Source organism: Lepidochelys kempii, chromosome 1 (assembly GCF_965140265.1).
Source record: "Lepidochelys kempii isolate rLepKem1 chromosome 1, rLepKem1.hap2, whole genome shotgun sequence".
Taxonomy (NCBI): domain Eukaryota; kingdom Metazoa; phylum Chordata; order Testudines; family Cheloniidae; genus Lepidochelys; species Lepidochelys kempii.
Genome location: NC_133256.1, coordinates 109,463,960 through 109,483,954, shown reverse-complemented (window position 1 = coordinate 109,483,954; position 19,995 = coordinate 109,463,960). Strand labels below are relative to the sequence as shown.

Below are 19,995 nucleotides of genomic sequence, written 5' to 3'. Positions count from 1 at the left end.
TAGTTATAAACTGTTAATAGTTTGAGTAAAAATTAATGTGATCCATTAAAAGTCCATCTTGTGGATGCTATAAAGGTTGTCTATACATATCACAACAAATGTATGTTGGAAATTTCCTCACCAATAAGAGCAACAATTTTTTCCCATAACCTACTGCTGTAATTCTTCCTCCACATATTTTAATTTTTTTGAATAGGTAGGTGAATAAATATTTAGGAACTAAAAACAAACATCTGGCTACTTTTAATAGACACAACTGTATAAACTACTCTTCAGAACACAGTTACACAAAGTACAAACTAACATTACAAAATAATTTTGAAAGTTCTGTTGAATAAATGAAAGCCAGCATCATTTAACAACCAATAAAATTCTACTTAAAACAGAGGCAAATAAAAAGTAAAGCCCTCAAAATAAAAGCAAAGCCCTCAAAGAAAGGATAACCCTTCCCATGAATCCCTAAGAACAAACAAAAGTAACATTGGCAGTTGTTTTTTAAAAAAAAAAAAAATTACATTTTCATACACTCTTCAGTTTCACTTCCCCGCTTCCCCCAAAGAAACTCTCACCTGTTTGATAGCTGTTACAGTGATGACAAAGAAAAGTGGAAGTCCACTTGTTACTGGACTGGTTGGCGTATCAATAATTAACTGCAACACAAAGAATAATCATACCATTTCCTGAATACTGTTCTGTGAATTTAATGCAATCATTTTCCAAGCATGAAATTTATATTGGGCTTTTAAAAAATATAACCATACACATACCACACACAATGCAACTTATTAAAAAAAGGAAAGTGCAATAAGAAATCAAGGTTATTTCTATTGACAATACCGTTCCCTGACACCATCTGTAATTGCAAATACATATAAGCCTATCCACCAATTCATGATCATGCACTCAGTCAAAATGGAGGTTACTTACTGTAACTGTAGGTTCTTTGAGATATGTGGTCCCTATCTGTATTCCACATGTGAGTATGCATGTGCGCCATGTGCTCAAATCTGGAAATTCTTCAAAGCAGTGTCAATTGACCTGCACTTGTGCAGTAGCTCCCCTTGCGCTCCCAACCAAGGAATAAAAGGCAGTGTGGATCAATGCCTCTCCAGTTCCTCCTCTTACTGCAATCCAACCAGATCTGAAGCAGAAGGGATGGAGGATGGAAAGCAGCAACTACAGACATAGCCATAGGAAAGGAAGCACTACAAACATCTCTGTGCCGCCTTCTCACACCCTCCTCCAGTCTGAACACTGCTTGCCAGTCACCCATGTGTGGAATACACATAGGGACCATCACTTGAGGAAGAAATAGAGGTTACTTACTGTAGCTGGACATTTTTTGCGATGTGTGGTCCCTATTTACATTTCACTCATGGGTGACTGGCAAGCAGTGCTCAGACTAGAGAAAGGTGCAAGGAAGGTGGCAGCAGAATTGCTTGTAGTTATGCCCTTCCTACGGCTGCATCTGCAATTGCTGCTTGGTCTAGAGTGTAGTGTGTTATGAACATGTCAACAGAATTCCAAGATGCTGCCCTGCAAATGTCCTGCAGTAGAACGTCACATAGGGATGCCATGGAGCCAGCATGTGCTTGCATGGAGTGATCTATAATACACCCAGGAGCGGAATATTTGCTATTTTGTAGCATTCTATGTGCATTCCAAAACCCACTTAGAAATCCTCTGGGAGGATATGGCTTGCCCACATCATCTTTCTGCTATGGCAATAGAGTCTCAGAGATTTTCTAATTGGTTTGGTTGTTTGGCATTCTGCCTGCAATGTGAGCCTAATGTTGAGGGAGTGACGTCTCTTGTCTTTGGAAGAAGCATGGGTTTTGAGGAAAAATATAGGTAATGGTGTTGTCCGATAGATGTGGAAGTCAAACAAACAATCTTGGGGAAGAAATTTGGGGTATAATGTAAGGAAAACCTTCTCTTTGTGAAACATTTTATAGGGAGGATCTGCCATAATGACTGCTAGCTCCGCGATCCTTCTGGAATGCTCGTGGTATTCAGCGAAAGTTGGTGGAGGTGGACCCAGGCTGAAAAGTGTCTCTATTTAGCTAGATAACAGACTCTAATAGAGAATCCTTTCTACTTTGGTTAAGGATTTCCTAAACCAGGGTGGCACATGGGCATTCTATTTCTGATGCCCATCCAAACACCAGGCCGTGAGGTGGAGTAATCCCAGACTGGGGTGCTTGATTTTTCCCCCCTGTCCAGGGTTAGGAGATCTGGAAAAGGGAGGATCCTGACGGGAGTGTATGGACATTGTTAGAAGTTCCATGAACCAGGATAGTCTGGGCCAGCAGGGTGCTAGGAGGATGATGGGGGTTCTGTCACAATGGATCTTCCCTACGACTTGCAATAGTAGGCAGATGGAAAGAAAGGTGTATCTGAGGCTACCTGTCCAGGAGACCATCACCCTGGGAATCGCAATCCATGGCTCCCCTGGAACAATACAGGGGAAGTTTTCTGTTCATCTAGGACACAAAGAGGTCCCAAAGCGGAGTACCCCATTTCCTACATATCTTGGTTAGGACTGTGTTGTGAATCTGCCATTTGTGGTCTGCTTAGTTTGTTTGATAGGGAGTTATGAACATCTGGAAGGTATGCGGCCTGTATCATAAGGTGGTTTCTGGTACACCAGTTCCAAAGTCTGACTGCCTCCAGGCAGAAAGGACAAGATCTTAATCCTCTGTTTATATACCCCACCATGATTATATTGTCTGACATTATCTGTACATGGAGCGGGCATATGAGGGGAAAGAAGCCTTGAACACAAGGCAGATTGCTCTCAGTTCCAGTAAATTTATATGCAGTCTGGCCTTTTTGGGGGTTCAGGTATCCTGAGCTGTGTGGTAGACCAGGTGAGGGTCCCCTCCCTGAGGGAGGCGTCCATCACAAAGGTTGCCCTTGGTATGGGGGGGCTGAAAGAAGTTCTCACCATGACTTTGTTTGGGTTCAACCACCAAGCAAGGGAGGTGAGAACTCTGATGGGAACAGTCACCTTGGAGTTGATGTGGTCCCTGTTTGGCTGGTAAGTCCAGTGGAGCCAGGCTTACAGACACAGTAAATCGAGTCTGGCGAACAGCATCACGTAGATGTATGCAGCCACGTGACCCAACAGCAAGAGATGCTGGTGCATCATAGTTCGCGGTTTGCGGGTAATGCAGAAAATCAGGTTGCTCATCATGTGACATCTGTCTGTGGAAAGAAATGCTCTTGCAGAGACGGAATCCAGTCGTGCTCCTATTTTGCCTGGAGGCTCAGGTGGATGCTGGTAATAGTTTACTGTCCTCATGGGTGACAAAACCGACTTTATTTATACAAATGCCCAAGGTAGCAAGAAGTTGCCAAAGAGATCCTGTCACTGACATGAATTCCCCATGAGATCAGCCTACCAGAAGCCTGTTGTCCAGGTATGGGAACACTGTGTAGCCCTGCCACTTTATCTTGGCCAGGGGTCTCAAACATGCGGCCCGCGGGGCTATTTTCTGCGACCTGCCAGCTTTGCACGGCCCCCCCAGCGTTTACCTAGAGGGCTCCCCGACTGCCTGCCCTGCACACAGGCCACTCCGGGAAGCGCCCGGGACCTGCCAGGAAGCTGCCCTGGCTGCGCCTCCAGATACCTCCCCCGAAGCTCCAATTGGCCGCGGTTCCCCGTTCCCAGCCAATGGGAGCTGCGTGGGGCAGTACCCAGAGGCGCAGCCAGGGCAACACACAAATCCCTGTGGCCCCCACACCCTTTCCCAGGTTCCGGCCGCTTTCCGGAGCCGCATGGGGGCAGGGCAGGCAGGCGGGAAGTCTGCCCCTGCCCCCAGTGCGCGCCAGGCCGGAGCGGCTCTTAGTAAACCCCACAACCCTCCTGCACCCCAACCCCCTGCCCTGAGCCCCCTGCTGCACCCCTCCTGCACCCTGACCCCCTGCTGCACCCCACACTCCTTCTGCACCCCGACTCCCTGCCCTGAGCCCCCTGCTGTACCCTGCACCCCAACCCCCTGCCCCACCCCGCACCCCTCCTGCACCCCAACCCCCTGCCCTGAGCCCCCTGCACCCCTCCTGCGCCCCCTGGGGGCAGGGAGGGGGCAGAGTAGGGGTGGGGATTTCGGGGAAGGGGTTGAAATGGGGGCAGGGAAGGGGTGGGAAGAGGTTGAGCCTCATGGAAGGGGTGGAGTCGGGGCGGGGGCAGCGCCGGGGAGTCAGTGATGCGGCCCTCAGGCAATGTACTAGTCCTTATGTGGCCCTCGTGGTCATTTGAGTTTGAGACCCCTGATCTGGGCTGCTACCACCCCATAACCCCCGGTGTAAAAGGGATTCTGCCTCCAGATGAAAAATCAATTGCTGAGAGTGGTCCCCAAAGGGAAATTGGGAACGGGGTTTGTGATAAGGGAAAGAGAGAAACTCTGTGGAGTATCCCTGATGCATAATCTCCAGGACCCAACTGTCCGGGGTGATCTGGCTCCAGCTGTGGGCAAAAAGAGTAAGATGGCACACAAATGTGGGTGGCATCAATGTGGTATGCAGGTCTCAACCAAAAATGGCCCTTGACCTGCAGTTGGGAGTGAGTGGAAGCTGTGGCAGTAGACGGAGCCGAGAAACAGCACCTATGAGTCTGCTGGCATTTGTACAGAGGCTCATGTGGATGCTGGCAATAGGGAGGGTGTAGAGGGAGTGGTCTTTGTCTAAAAGGCTGTCTCTGGTATTTTCTTCCTGGGGGAAGGAGGGGAAATCCCCAGGGACCGCAAAGTAGATCAAGTCCTTTAGGAACTGCAGGGACTCATCTGTATTTCCATTAAAAAAAGATTGGACTCATTAAAGGGGAGGTCCTGGATGGTGATTTGGACCTTTCTAGGAAACCTTGACAAATGTAGCCATGAGTCCCGCCACAATACAAGTCCTGTGGCCAAAGTCCTGGATACTGTGTCTGCAGCATCCATCTCTGCCTGGAGGGCCATCTTTGCTATTAACTTCCTTTCATCTAGAAGGGACTGGAACTGGGTTGCCTATGGGAAGTTTATCTTTAAAGTCTGCAAGCCTGGCATAGGTGTTAAAATCATATTTTGCTACCAATGCTGGTAGTTAGCTACGCGAAACTGCAGACATGTGGCGGAGAAGACCTTCCTTCCCAGGAGGTCCAGTCTCGTTGAGCCCTTATGTGCTGGGATGGATTTCTGATAGTGCGACTGAGCTCTTTCCATGACTGTCTGTACCACCAAAGAACTGGAGGTAGGATGAGAAAACAAGAAGTCAGCTCCTTTGGCAGGAACAAAAAAATGTCGCTGGGCCCTTTTTGGTGTAGGGCCACAAGATGCTGGTGTGTACCATGCCACTCTGGCTGACTCTAGTACAGAGTATAATTGGAAGGGCCACCTTACTCCATCCCTGTAGTTGCAAAATATGTAGGAGCTAGTGTGGAAGGTCCTGAACCACCTCTATTGGGATCTGTAGATCATTTGTGACCTTTTGTAAAAGCTGCTGGTACTGACAGTGATCATCACTGGCCGGGATGATTTAGTTGGGGATTGGTCCTGCTTTGAGCAGGGGGTTGGACTAGATGACCTCCTGAGGTCCCTTCCAACCCTGATATTCTATGATTCTATGACCTGGCAGAAGAGGCGATGAAAGAATGACAGCACTGTCTGGGGATAATGAAGACGATGACTATTGGAATTGTTGGTACCAGTGGAACTGGTTCTGGCTCCTCCTCCTTGTACACAGATGGAGCTGGCTGGTGAGAAGGGGAGGAGGGGTGCAACTTCTGAAAGGGATCCAGAGGCCCACCATAAGGATCCCACAGGCCCCAATAAGTCCAGAAGGCAGGATCCATCCATTGCAGTGGCTCCCAGGGGAATCGGTACCAGCAGTGCCTAGGAGGGCCATACCTGGATAGATGGCAAGTATGGCCTCTCGGCTGTCTGTTGGGGCTCCTGTGCCTGAGCGGAGATACTGTGTGGCTATCTCTTCTGACTCCTCCGATTACGAGGACTGTTCCATTGGTAGCAGGTTCCAGGTCGCTCCCGTCCAATGGTTGGAGATGGAACTGCACCTGAGACATCAGTAAAGATTCCTCCTCTGGAGAAAGGACATTCCTCAAGACAGCAGGGCCAGAAAAGAGATTGTGAGTAGGGGAGGAGTATGTCCTCTGGTGTTACATAGGTCCCTGTATGGCTTGGGATCCAGGGAGTTCCAACAGATATGTCTGAAGGACCCGGCTCATTTGTTGAAGCCGAACATTCTTTAGGTGAACAAGGCAGTACCAATAAGGAGTCTGGACCCACACTCAAATATGGAACTGGTAAGCATCTGTCCTTCCATTTCAGAAGCACAGTCACCATCGGATCCCTCTTTTTGCATGCCTTGCCCTCCAACCTGGGGATCTTCTGCAGAGCCACTTCCATGGGTTCCAGACGTGATGTCTCACCCAACCTGGACCGGCTTGTGGAGGAAACACATTTGCTAGAGAGAGTCCTCTGTGAGGATCTGTCCTTGCACCCATGAGAGTGCCCTCTATTCTCATAGAAAGCCCTGAAGGAAAAGTCCTTGGGCTTTGAGGTTAACTGTTTCGCTCCAAGCCATGTACTTGGAGGGGCACTGCTGGTTGGTGGAGGCCAATTTACAGGCAGGTCTCCTGGGCCTTGATCAGAGCGGGGCCTCATAGCCTCCTCCATCAGGAACTTAAGTCAGGGCTGCCAGGTCTCTTATGTTCTTGGTGGAAAGGATCAACAGATACTGCACCTGCAGAGATATATACTTCTCCCAGACAGTACAGGCACAGTTGATCGTTGCTGATGGAGAAGGAGCAAGGGCAGGAAATGCAATTCTTGAAGCTCAGGTCTCTGGACATAGTCCTGGGCCTGGAGAAGATTTCCCCCAACTGGGAGTGAGGGAACTACTCTATACTAACCATAGACTATACTAACTACAAACTAGTTAAGGGTCTCTAACTGATCACCATATTTAGGGTCAGGAAGGAATCTTCCCTGGGGTCAGATTTTCAGAGACCATGGTGGGTTTTCGTCTTCTCTGCAGCATGGGGCACGGGTCACTTACAGTTTAAACTAGTGTAAATGGTGAATTCTCTGTAACTTGAAGTCTTTAAATCATGATTTGAGGACTTCAGTAACTCAGCAAGAGGTTAGGGATCTATTACAGGAGTGGGTGGGCAAGGTCCTGAGGCCTGCAATGTGTAGGAGGTCAGACTAAATGATCATGATGATCCCTTCTGACCTTAAAGTCTATGATTCTATAAGTTAAGATAGACAAACTATTTACAAGTATTTTATGCTACAGTTTATACATGGAGTGAAGGACGCAATTCTGACTCTGGCCATGTGGAGGTAAGAAGGAACTGGGCGGGTGTTGACCCACACTGCCTTTTATACCCTCAGTCAGAAACATGAGGGGAGCAACTGAGCAAGTGCGGGTCAAAAGATATTGCTTTGAAGAATTTCTAGATTCAGACACATGTGTACTCACGTGTGGAATACACATAGGGACCATCACTCAAAGAAAAAGAACAAGTTTTGCAAGATTGCAACAGCAATAAGTCTTCAACAAGTTAGGTATCTGGAAATGTCTGAATTTTTATTCTTTGCTTTCAAACCTATGAGGCACTTCTTTGAAAAAATATTTTGTCGAAAGAAAATCTGAGCACATTCTTGTTGAAAAAACCTTGAGTTATCTGGTTAAGGTCCCCTCCATTTAAAAAAAAAAAAATCAAACGGAGTGGGCTTCCAATATTCCTTTTTTTTTTTTTTTTTTGGGTTGGACCTTCAAATCTATCACTCTAGTTCTAGATCAGGGGTCTCAAACTCAAATGACCACGAGGGCCACATGAGGACTAGTACGTTGGCCTGACGGCACAATCACTGGCCCCTGCCCCACTCTTTCCACCCCTTCCCTGCCGCCATTCCAACCCCTTCCCCGATATCCCCACCCCAACTCCACCCCCTCCCTTCCCCCAGGGGGTGCAGGAGGGGTGCAGGGTGCAGCAGGGGGCTCAGGGCTGGGGGTCAGGGTGCAGGAGGGGTGTGGGGTGGGACAGGGGGCTCAGGGCAGGGGGTCGGGTTGTGGGGTGCAGCAGGGGGCTCAGGACAGGGGGTCGGGGTGCAGGAGGGGCATGGGGTGCAGTAGGGGGTTGGAGTGCAGGAGGGGTGCGGCAGGGGTTTCAGCTGCAGGAGGGGTTCGGGGGGCAGGCTCCGGCCTGGCATACACCGGGGGCAGGGCAGGCTCCCCGCCTGCCTGCCCTGCTCCCACGCCGCTCCGCGATGAGACTGGAACCTGGGGTGGAGGCCCACAGGGGTCTGTGTGTTGCCCTGGCCGCACCTCCAGGCACCGCCCCCCGCAGCTCCCATTCGCTGGGAACAAGGAACCATGGCCAATGGGAGCTTCGGGGGAGGTACCTGGAGGCGCAGCCAGGGCAACACACAGACCCCTGTGCTCCCCCTCCCCCCGGTGTGTGCTGGGCCGGGCCGGGCCGGGCCGGGCCGGAGCCACTCTAGGTAAACGCTGGGGGGGCCGCGTGGAGGTCGCGGACCACAGAAAATAACCCTGCGGGCCAAGTGTTTGAGACCCCTGTTCTAGATTAATAAAAAACAATAGTTCTGAATAAATATAGTGAAACCTGCACTAAGGACCATTTTCAAATTGCTTGTCCATTTAATAGTACCACAGGTGACTATTTTTTCTGATCTCTAATGTTCTTTTGAGGCAGGCAGGCACAAGAAAAAAAATCCTTAAGAACTCACTCACTCAGTCTTTTATTTCTTTAATGTTAAGAGGAATGAGTGTAGGGTTGGGAATGAGGAACTCCAAATTCTAATCAGAGTTCTGCCACTTGATTGCTGTGTGACTTTGACCAAGTCAATAAATATTTATTCTATATCCCCATCTCTAAAATGGAACAACATTTACATACCTACTTTATAGAGGTGCTGTGATGATTAGTTAATGATTGCCCAGTACTTTGAGCATATAAAGTATCCTCTAAGTTTTAGATATCGGTATCTGCTAAATACTTGGATGTTCTTTCAAATGGTACCCTTTAAAATACCATATAAAACCCATTTCAAAGATTAGTAGGAACCTAATGGAATGAATCCTTGTTTTAATTGGGTAAAAGTTTCTATCTTTTGGAAATATCCAAGCCTGTCCCCATAGTGAAAGTAGTTAATTAGGGTAAATGCTTGCTATGATGAAGGTGGTCGGAAACTTTGGAGGAAGGGATCAGGAACTGATGGAATTCAAGATGCTAAGGAAAACAAGACACAAGAACAGCAAAACAAGACACTGGACTTCAGAAAGGTGGATTTCAACCAACTCAGAAAAAGAGTAGGCAAGGTCCCATGAAAAGACAAATTAGGAAGTACAGGAGTTGAAAGGGGCTAGCAGTTCCTAAAAGATGTAATACTAAAGCCTCAACATCATGCTATTCCAATGCAGAGGAAAGATAAGAAGAGCAACAGGAGGCCAATGTGGCTGCACAAGAACCTTTTTAGCTATAAAAACCAAAATGGATACATACAGGGAATGGAAAGAGGGCCAAATCATCAAGGAAGTATACATAGGAACAGCGCAAATGTGTTTGCATAAAATCAGGAAAGCTAAGACAAAGAATGAGATATAGCTGGCAAGAAATGTTAAAGACAACAAGAAGGGGTTCTTCAAATAAGTCAGACAAAAAAGAAAGATCAGGGATGGTGTGGGTCCACTGCTCAATGGAGAAGGTAATTTGGTAACCAAAGATGATAGGAAGTCAGAGCTGCTCAATGCCTACTTTGCTTCAGTCTTCTCACAAAAAACAAAATGTGACTGGACAACTAGTCAAATTACTACAGACAATAAAGGGGAAGGGATGCAGATAGGGATAAGTACAGAACATGTCAGATCTGCTAACCAATTTGAATGAATTCAAGTCAGCAGGGCCTGATGCTATTCTCCCCAGGGTACTCAAGGAATTAGCTGAGGAAATCTCTGAGCCACTAGCAATAATATTTGGAAATCCATGGATGACAGGACTGGTCCTGGAAGACTGGAGAAGGGCTAACATAGCGTCCATCTTTAAAGAGGGGAAAAAGGAGGAGTCAAGCAACGATAGACCAGTCAAGCAACTATAGACCAGTCAGCCTGACCTCGATACCTGGGAATCTACTAGAGCAGTGTATAAAACATTCAATTTGTGAATACCTGGAGGATGAAGGGGTAATCACTAGCAGCTAGCATGGATTTACTAAGAACAAATCATGCCAAACCAGCTTGCTTTCCTTCTTTGACAAGATAACTGGTTTGGTGGGTAGGGGGAATGTGGTGGACATAATATACTTGGACTTCAGCAAGGCTTTTGAGACAGTCCCACATGACATTCTGATAAGCAAGCTAGAGAAATGCAGGCTCAGCGGAACTACCATTAAGTGGCTACATAACTGGTTAAACAACCGCAAACAAAGAGTAATTATTAATGGAATGATGTCAGATTGTACGGAGGTCTCAAGCGAGGTTCCACAGGGATCTGTTCTGGGTCCGGTGTTGTTTAACATCTTTATTAATGACCTGGATGTAGGAATACAGCATACTGATCAAGTCTGAAGATGACAAAGCTAGGAGGGCTTGCCAACACTTTGGAGGATACAGTTAAAATTCAAAGGGATCTTGATAAACTGGAGAACTGGGCTACAGACAACAAAATAAAATTCAGCATAGACCAATGTAAGGTGCTACATGTAGGGAAGGAAAACCAAATGCACAAATGCAGAATGGGGGATAACTGGCTTTGCAGCAGCACTGCTGTGAAGGATTTGGGAGTTGTGGTGGATCACAACTTCAACATGATTCAGCAATGTGACGCTATCGCAAAAAAGGCTAATGCATGTTTAGGTTGCATTAACAGAGGCATAACATGCAAGTCACGGGAGGTGATAGTACCACTCTACTCGACGTTGGTTAGGTCACCACTGGAGTCCTGTGTCCAGTTTTGTTCAAGTATAGAAAGGATGTTTATAGAGAAACTGGAAAGGATCCAGAGGCGAGCAACAAAGATTATTAAAAGGATGGAATACAAGCCATATGAGCAAAGGCTGAAGGAACTGGGTATGTTTAGTTTGGAAAAGAGGAGATTAAGGGGAGACATGATAGCTGTCTTCAAATACTTGAAAGGCTTCCATAAAAAAGATAGAGAAAAGTTGTTTTCTCTTGCCACAGAGGGCAGGACAAGAGACAATGGGTTCAAACTTTAGCATACAGGATTAGATTAAATCTCAGGAAAAACGGCAGGACAATAGAACAGACTGTTTAGGGAGGTAGTGGAAGCTCCTTCACTGGAGCTTTTAAAAAGGAGGCGAGATAGACATCTGTCTTGGATGGTTTAGACAACAAATCCTGCTTCTTGCCAAAGGGTTAAGACTAGGTGATCCTTGAGGTCCCTTCTAATGCTATGATTCTATACATTTTCTTAAAACATAATACCTGTTTTGTCCTTTGGAAGAATTTTTAAGTGCAAAATAAACACATAATTAATCAAGTGTTAAAACATGTGGGTTGGAATGCTTACTCCTCCTTCTAGTCAAGGAGTAAAGGCTACAGGAACTGGAAATAAGACTGTAGTAATTGTTAGCTGCGAAGTGGCAGCAAAAGGGCTTTCTTCATAGCCCTCATGACAGTGCTATTCTTTTCCTAAGAGAAAATGCAAAAATACCAAACTGTAACTACTGCATTTAGATGGTAAGGAGGCAGAACACAGACTGGGGTCCCAGTGCAATGGGAAAAATAAAAAATGTTCTAAGAACCTACATAAATATTGCTTGCTACTGTCTAGATCAGTGGTTTTCAAAAAAATTTTCTGGGGACCCAGTTGAAGAAAACTGTTGATACCTGTGACCCAACGGAGCTGAGGTTGAGGGGCTTGGGGGGTGAGAGGGGCTCAGGGCTGGTGCAGAGGGTTGGGGTATAGGGGTGACGGCTGTGGGGTAGGGCCGTGAATGAGGGGTTCAGCATGTGGGAAGGGGATCTGGACTGGGACGGGGGTTAGGGTGCAGGAGGGTGTCAGGACTCTGGGCTGGGGGTGCATGCTCTGGGGTGGGACCAGGGATGAGGGGTTTGGGGTGCAGGAAGGGGTTCTGGGGGGCTCAGGGCTGGGGCAGGAGATTGGGACATGGGGTTGTGGTGCGAATTTACCTCTGGAGGCTCCCAGTCAGCAGCGCAGCCGGGGTGCGGAGTCAGGCTTCCCACTGGTCCTGGCACCACGGACCGCGCTGCCCCTGAAGCAGCCAGCAGCAGGTCCAGTTCGTAGGCAGAGGTGCGCAAGTGGCTCCGCACAGTTGTCACCCGCAGGCATAACTCCCCCCGCACCAGCTCCCATTGGCCGGTTCCTGGCCAATGGAAGTGCGGAGCTGGTGCTTGGGCAGCAAGCAGAGCCCCGTGCCCCCCTGCCTAGAAGCTGGACCTGCTGCTGGCCACTTCTGGGGTGCAGCACACTGTCGAAACAAGTAGGCACTAGCTTGCCTTAGCTGGGCAAGACTGCCAACAGGACTTTTAAGATCCTGGTCCGTGGTGCTGACCAGAAAAAACGCTGGTCTAGAGAAGTTAAGAAATAGAAAAGGTCTTTCATTCCGAACCAGTGAATTTCCATTACGTTTAGTGTATTTCAGTGCTCATTCAAGGTGCAAAATTAAGGGACTTAAAAAGTGACAACCTATAATTACTGAAACATGTCAACATGCACAGTGACAGTGAAAGCCTACCCACACTACCCTGTCAGTGTGCCTTGACCCTGGCCTGGAGGGACTACCTTTTGCTGATGGAGGATAATCCAGTTTCCATACCCATTTAGACTACCACTTATCCTGAGTATTACCAACATGGATGCCAGCTAGTGCCAATTATGATGGTGGGTTTAGTGAGGTGAAAACCTGTTTATTACAACATAAAAACCACTCATTTTATAAACACTAATCATCAGCTATAAGTAAGTGCCATTTCCCACCATGATTGGATTCACACTAGAAACAGTTGAAAAAGTTCTTTAGCATATCACCACCCAATCTTTAAACCAATCAATCTTAACCATCCAATTTCTCCTGCTACCAAAATTGGTGGATTGGAGGATGCAGATGGTTTGGTTTTGTTTTTTCTAAATCTCTTTCAAGCTTTAGCTGAATTTTACAAGTTCTGTTTTTTCAATGTTCATATGAACCTATTTAAGAAATGGGAATGGCTTACCTGAACAAGAAAAATGATGAGAAAATAAAAGTTAGCTATCCTTCTGAACTGCTCAAACAAGTTCTTCGGTACAAAGTTCCAAAATGTGTACTAAAAAAAAAATGTAAAGAGTATTTAAGTATTTATGATGATAATGCTGTTTTCTCTAATACTGTGTGCCCTGCCACATCACTAACAGCAGCAAAATATATACAAGTACTTTAAGAATCAAACAAGCTTAAAATTCACAAATTAAGTTTAAATATTAAATGCAAATTAGAAGAAATTTTTGTTAATTTATTTAGGCAAATATACTTATGCAATTGGCATTCATGCATTCTTAGAATTTCAGTTATTAACTGAATGATTGAATCTAACATGGCTACCCGAAGCAGAAGTGTAGCACTCCACAGTTTCATTCAGAAATATTTGACATCTGGACATCTTGGTACTATGGACTGAAATAAGTTTTTATGGCAATGATACCCAGATATTTAGTTACGGTATATTTAGTTGAAAGCCACTGAAAAACATTTAAAATATTAAAACAATTGCTTCTAATGCTGTATTTAATTAATCTCCATTTTCTTTTTTCATTTATGCTAAACCTGCTTTGTCAGCAAGTCAGGGACAAAATCAAAAGTTATCAGCCCCCTTTATGTTCTTTGGTTTTGTTACACATGCATCCCTTAAAACAATCAAGAGCACTAACAGTTTATGGTTGTAAAACCTTTATTTAACAGTGTTATACATAGCAAAACTATAATGAATATAATGTGACATACAAATTACAGAATATGAAAATACAAATAAAGACTATATAAACTTATAATTTTCTCTTGGAGATCCAGTGCGGAGAGAAGTGGAGGCAAAAGAGGGAAGGATTTGAGGAGGGAGTCAAAAGTGGTAAAAAATGGCTGTGACTGCACACGTGGGATTCAAGTAAGTTGAAGAAGTAGAGCTGTTTATCTAAGAATATGGCAGAACTGAAGGAGAGAACTAATTTGTAATTAAGTCAGTCAGACTGGTCATGGGATTTCTCTTCAGCACAAAAGCTGGCACATAGGAGCAGATGTCAGCAGACAAGACGAAATCAACCCTGGTGAACTGAAAGTCACAAAAAGGGCAAGTGATAGGACGTGAGGGGAAGGGGGAAGAGGTTGATGGGTGATGCTGAAAAAGAGATCAGCTGATAGCTGGGTTGGATAGAGGGAACTCAGCAACAGAAAGAGCAGTGCTTGGTGAATGTGAATGGCCATCTTGGGGAGTGGGAACAGGGAAACAGGACTGCAGGTCAAGTGAAAATATGAGGGTAAGGAAATGTTCAGGTAAGGGGCTGTATAGGGCAAAATCAAAAAGGGTGAGTGTGGGAGATTGTAAGGAAAGTGTGAGAGAGTGAGTCAGAAGTTGAAATCAGAGAGGCAGGCTGATGGGGAGGAGTTGGGTGAATGAAGCAACATGGAGGGGAAGAAGAGAGTTGGATGCAGTACTGTTCAAAAGAGTATGTGTGGGAAGGTGGGAGGGAGAGGTTGGAAATGGCAGGAATGGGAGGAGAAAAGCCCAACACCCCCATTATTGTCTGATCCAGCCAGGAGAAAGCAAGGAGAGGCCTTCATAAAAAGAGGACAGCTGCAGTGGCAATGTCAGATGAAGGGATCCAGTAGCTGGAGGGAGGGAGCTAGGATGAGGATGAGGACGGCTGAGATCTTTTTAGAAATCAAGTGGGGGTTCCAGAGGCAGCAAGAGAAAAGGAAGGGGGAGATGGGTAGTAGGTGGATGGGCATGAGATTAGGAATGGTGGCACAAGAGGAAAAGATGGTGGAGAGGGTTGGTGTGGAGGGAAAGCCAGGGTTGGGAAAATGTCACAAGAGGTGACGAGGCAAAGGAGAATGTGGATGTGGGATCTGACATCTGGATTTGTATTGGTGGAAGAATGGGGAAGATGGGGATGGAGAAGGGAAGAAGAGCAAGGAGAGCTGGTGGAAACTTTATAGGGGTGAGGTTAACATGTATGGGGAAATGGAGCCAATGGGGAAGTAAGGGGGAAGAGGATGGCAGATGCAATGATCCAGAAGAGGGATGTGGCAAGAGCCACGGGTAATTGGAAGACTGACAAGATTACAAAAAGGTGTTGTTTTGTTTTGAAATTATCAGATGTAGAAGCTACAATTACAGGGGTATTAGATTACCTGGGATTCTGATTTTCTGGTTAAAATTAAACAAATAATAGAAAAAAATGATTGAGAAATAAAACCAGAGTGACGAGTTTCCAACTACGTTCAAGTCTCTCAGCAGCACACTTGGTTGCACATAGCAACACAATGGCAAGTGGTGGTTCTTTTATATGAGGTTACACTCAGAATGGGAATGCAGATTGCAAAAATAATTGAGACTTCAAAAAAGCTTGTTTTTATTTCATTCCTAACTAAACACCAGATTTCTAATCAAAACTGTGAAATCACAATTCAAATGAACCTATAAAAAATTTCTAGTCTGTTACAAGACTTTAATGTAGCTATAAACACAGAAAATGAATAAAAATAAAAACTGAAAATCCAAGTCTACTGCAACCAAGTGTAAGATGAAGTTAAAATTCCAGTTAAGGACAAAGACTAACTAACAAAAATAGAGGAGAAAGTCACTGCTTGAAAAGACTTGACTTTAGCAAAGCTTTTGATACAGTCTCCCAGAGTAATCTTGCCAGCAAGTTAAAGTATGGATTGGATGAATGGACAAGGTGGATAGAAAGCTGGCTAGATTGTCGGGCTCAACGGGTAGTGATCAACAGCTCGATGTCTAGTTGGCAGCCAGTATCAAGCAGAGTGCCCCAGGTGTTGGTCCTGGGGACATTTTTGTTCATCTTTATTAATGATCTGGATGATGAGATTAATTGCACCCTCAGCAAATTCGCCGATGACACTAAGCTGGGGGGAGAAGTAGATATGCTGGAGGGTAGCGATAGGGTCCAGAGTGACCTAGACAAATTGGAGGATTGAGCCAAAAGAAATGTGATGAGGTTCAACAAGGACAAGTGCAGAGTTCTGCACTTAGGAAGGAAGAATCCCATGCACCGCTATGGACTGGGGACCGACTGGCTAAACAGCAGTTCTGCAGAAAAGGATCTGGGGATTACAGTGGACGAGAAGCTGGATATGAGTCAGCAGTGTGCCCTTGTTGCTAAGAAGGCCAATGGCATATTGGGCTGTATTAGTAGGAGCATTGCCAGCAGATCGAGGGAAGTGATTCTTCCCCTCTATTCGGCACTGGTGAGGCCACACCTGGAGTATTAAGTCCAGTTTTGGTCCCCACACTACAGAAGGGATGTGGACAAATTGGAGAGAGTCCAGCAGAGGGCAAGGAAAATTATTAGGGGGCTAGGGCACATGACTTACGAGGAGAGGCTGAGGGAAATGGGGTTATTTAGTCTGCAGAAGAGAAGAGTGAGGGGGGATTTGATAGCAGCCTTCAACTACTTGAAGTGGGATTCCAAAGAGGATGGAGCTCAGCTGTTCCCAGTGGTGGCAGATGACAGAAGAGGCAGCAACGGTCTCAAGTTGCAGTGGGGGAGGTTTTAGGTTGGATATTAGGAAACATTATTTCACTAGGAGGGTGGTGAAGCACTGGAATGGGTTACCTAGGAAGGTGATGGAATCTCCATCCTTAGAGGTTTTTAAGACCTGGTATGACAAAGCCTTGGCTGGGATGATTTAGTTGGTGTTGGTCCTGATTTGAGCAGGGCACTGGACTAGATGACCTCCTGAGGTCTCTTCCAACCCTGATATTCTATGATTCTAAGAAGCTGCTGATGCCAGTTCTGGGGATAATAGTTATAACCTGCTGAGGATTGAAAGAGATGAGGAGGCAGCCATGGGGGCATTCAGTTAGATTAATAAAATGATGATATATCAGACTGTGGGGAGAATATAAATCTTTCTTTGCAGCTCCTATCTTTAGTCTTTTCATCTCCTAGGTGACATCTTTAAAGAGAGAAGAGCAAGAAGATATATTACCAACTCTTTAGCAACACTTAAAGAGAAGGGATTGCTAAAAAGAGGTTCTTTGGATTCCTGATCCCTATTGTTGTCATCTTTGGTCACTGTTGCTCTACAAGAGGCAAAATCTGCAGCTAAGTCATATATTCCAAAATGTAGTCTCAGGTAGGCCACTTGAAGTTTTACTTGAAACTTTATTTTCTACTATTTAAACACTAAAACCTGAATGTGACCTTTCAGTTATATTAAATTTGGAGATGATGGTTTGTGGGAAGAGACTGATTTAAGTAATTCTACACTTTCATTGTTAAATTTGACTAACAGGAAAAAGTTATCCTTTTCAGATCTTGTAGTCATCACTTCCTAATAAATCACAGTCTCCGCAGATTTATACAATTCTTCTTCTCCAGTCCTCAGTTGGTATTGCATTTTCATAGGTAAGATAGCTACAACTGATTGGGGAACATAATAGAAATTCAATATAAGAGAACCAATTTACTTCCAAGTATTATCAAGGCAAATCAGTCAAGGAGGAGAAAAAATTATGTACACTACAAATTTAATGTGTCTGGAATAAACAGTTTTTTTCATTCCATCAACATTGAAAATTAATTATAGAAGGAAAACATATATTTTTGATCACCATTTTAACATACAGGTTTTTTTGATAGCACTAAAACTCCCCAAAAGACTGTTTATCAAGTCAAAATTCAACAGCTTATAGAATGACTTTTCTTCTGTAAACAATTATGAGTAATAATGTAAGCTGGAAGCATATCACCTTCATCAGTCTAGACACTTCATATGTCAGAATGGGAAAGCCAATTCAAGTAGTTTAAATAAACAGACAAAAATATGAATTTTCATTCTTTCCTCAAGGGTTTGAGATTGAGAGAAGTTCTGGATAAGAAGACACCTTCCACTTTACAACCTCAGCACATCATCTCTCCAATCCCATATAGGCCTCTCCCTACTTTTCTACAATTTAACAGGTCTCAGGTGCCTCAAATATTATATATGCTTTTGCTTGAGCCAGATTTATTTGTTATATTTTTAGAATAAAGGGGAACAGCATAATTGATCAGGAACCCTAGTAACTGAGGTAGCCCAGGTAATATGTAAATTAATCCTTAAAATCCTTCCAAATATATCTATCCTTGAACTATGCACAGACAAATTCCATCTCAGGTGTAAATATATTGATGGTGGGATGGAAATTGTTGAAATCATGGTGGAATTCCTCAAGGGCTTCTTTTCCATGGGTCCAGATGATGAAGATGTCATCAATGTAGCGTAAGATGACTGTGACTTTGTCCTCACCCATAACTATTTCACATTTCGGGACAATGTATACCTTCAAGTCAGTGGCACTGCTATGGATAACTGCATGGCCCCACAGTATGCCAACTTTTTTATAGCTGATTTAGAACAACGCTTCTTCAGCTCTCGTCCCCTAACGCCCCTACTCTACTTGCCCTACATTGATGACATCTTCATCATTTCCATCCCACCATCAACCTCAGCCTGGACCAGTCCACACAAGAGATCCACATCCTGGACGCTACAGTACTAATAAGTGATGGTCACATAAACACCACCCTATACCAGAAACCTACTGCTGCTATACTTACCTACATGCCTCCAGCTTTCATCCAGACCACATCACACGATCTACTGTCTACAGCCAAGCTCTAAGATACAACCACATTTGCTCCAATCACTCAGACAGAGACAAACACCTACAAGATCTCTATCAAACGTTCTTATAACTACAGATACCCACCTGCTGATGTGAAGAAACAGATTGACAGAACCAGAAGAGTACCCAGAAGTCACCTACTACAGGACAGGCCCAACAAAGAAAGTAACAGAACACCACTAGCTATCACCTTAAGCCCCCAACTGAAACCTCTCCAGCGCATCATCAAGGATCTACAACCTATCCTGAAGGACGATCCCTCCCGCTTACAGATCTTGGGAGACAGGCCATTCCTTGCTTACAGACAGCCCCCCAAACTGAAGCAAATACTCACCAGCAACCACACAACAAAAACACTAACCCAGGAACCTATCCTTGAAACAAAGCTTGTTGCCAACTCTATCCACATATCTATTCAAGGGACACCATCATAGGATCTAATCACATCAGCCACACTATCAGAGGCTCGTTCACCTGCACATCTAACAATGTGATATATGCCATCATGTGCCAGCAATAGCCCTCTGCCATGTACATTTGCCAAACCGGAGAATCTCTATGCAAAAGAATAAATGGACACAAATCAGACGTCAAGAATTATAACGTTCAAAAACCAGTCGGAGAACATTTCAACCTCTCTGGTCATGGAATTTCAGACCCAAAGTCGCAATTCTCCAACAAAAAGAACTTCAAAAACAGACTCCAACGAGAAACTGCAGACCTGGAATTAATCTGCAAACTGGACACCATTAAATTAGGCTTGAATAGAGACTGGGAGTGGATGGGTCATTACACAAAGTAAAAACACTTTCCCCATGCTAAATTTTTTCCCTCCTGTTACTCATACCTTCTTGTCAACTGTTGGAAATGGGCCATCCTGATTATCATTCCAAAAAGTTTTTTTTCTCCTGCTGATAATAGCCCACGTTAATTGATTAGTCTCGTTACAGTTGGTATGGCAACACCCATTTTTTCATGTTCTCTGTGTATATGTCTTCCTACTGTATTGTCCACTGCATGCATCCGATGAAGTGGGTTTTAACCCACGAAAGCTTATGCCCAAATAAAATTGTTAGTCTTTAAGGTGCCACAAGTACTCCTCTTTTTTTT

At 45.0% G+C, this 19,995-nt stretch overlaps 1 protein-coding gene across 6 annotated transcripts in view; it reads right to left on the bottom strand.

Annotated features, from left to right (window-relative positions):
• Positions 1–19,995, bottom strand: part of ATP11A (ATPase phospholipid transporting 11A) — a 225,544-nt gene that overhangs the window by 93,367 nt on the left and 112,182 nt on the right. For 5 of the 6 annotated variants that reach the window (XM_073350104.1, XM_073350114.1, XM_073350134.1 and 2 more), the window contains exons 3-4: positions 13,216–13,305; positions 570–650 (exon numbers count right to left, since the gene is read on the bottom strand). In XM_073350104.1, coding sequence (XP_073206205.1) covers positions 570–650; positions 13,216–13,305 — 171 coding nt within the window. The remainder of the gene's footprint in view (positions 1–569; positions 651–13,215; positions 13,306–19,995) is intronic. The other variant, XM_073350124.1, reaches the window with a different exon arrangement.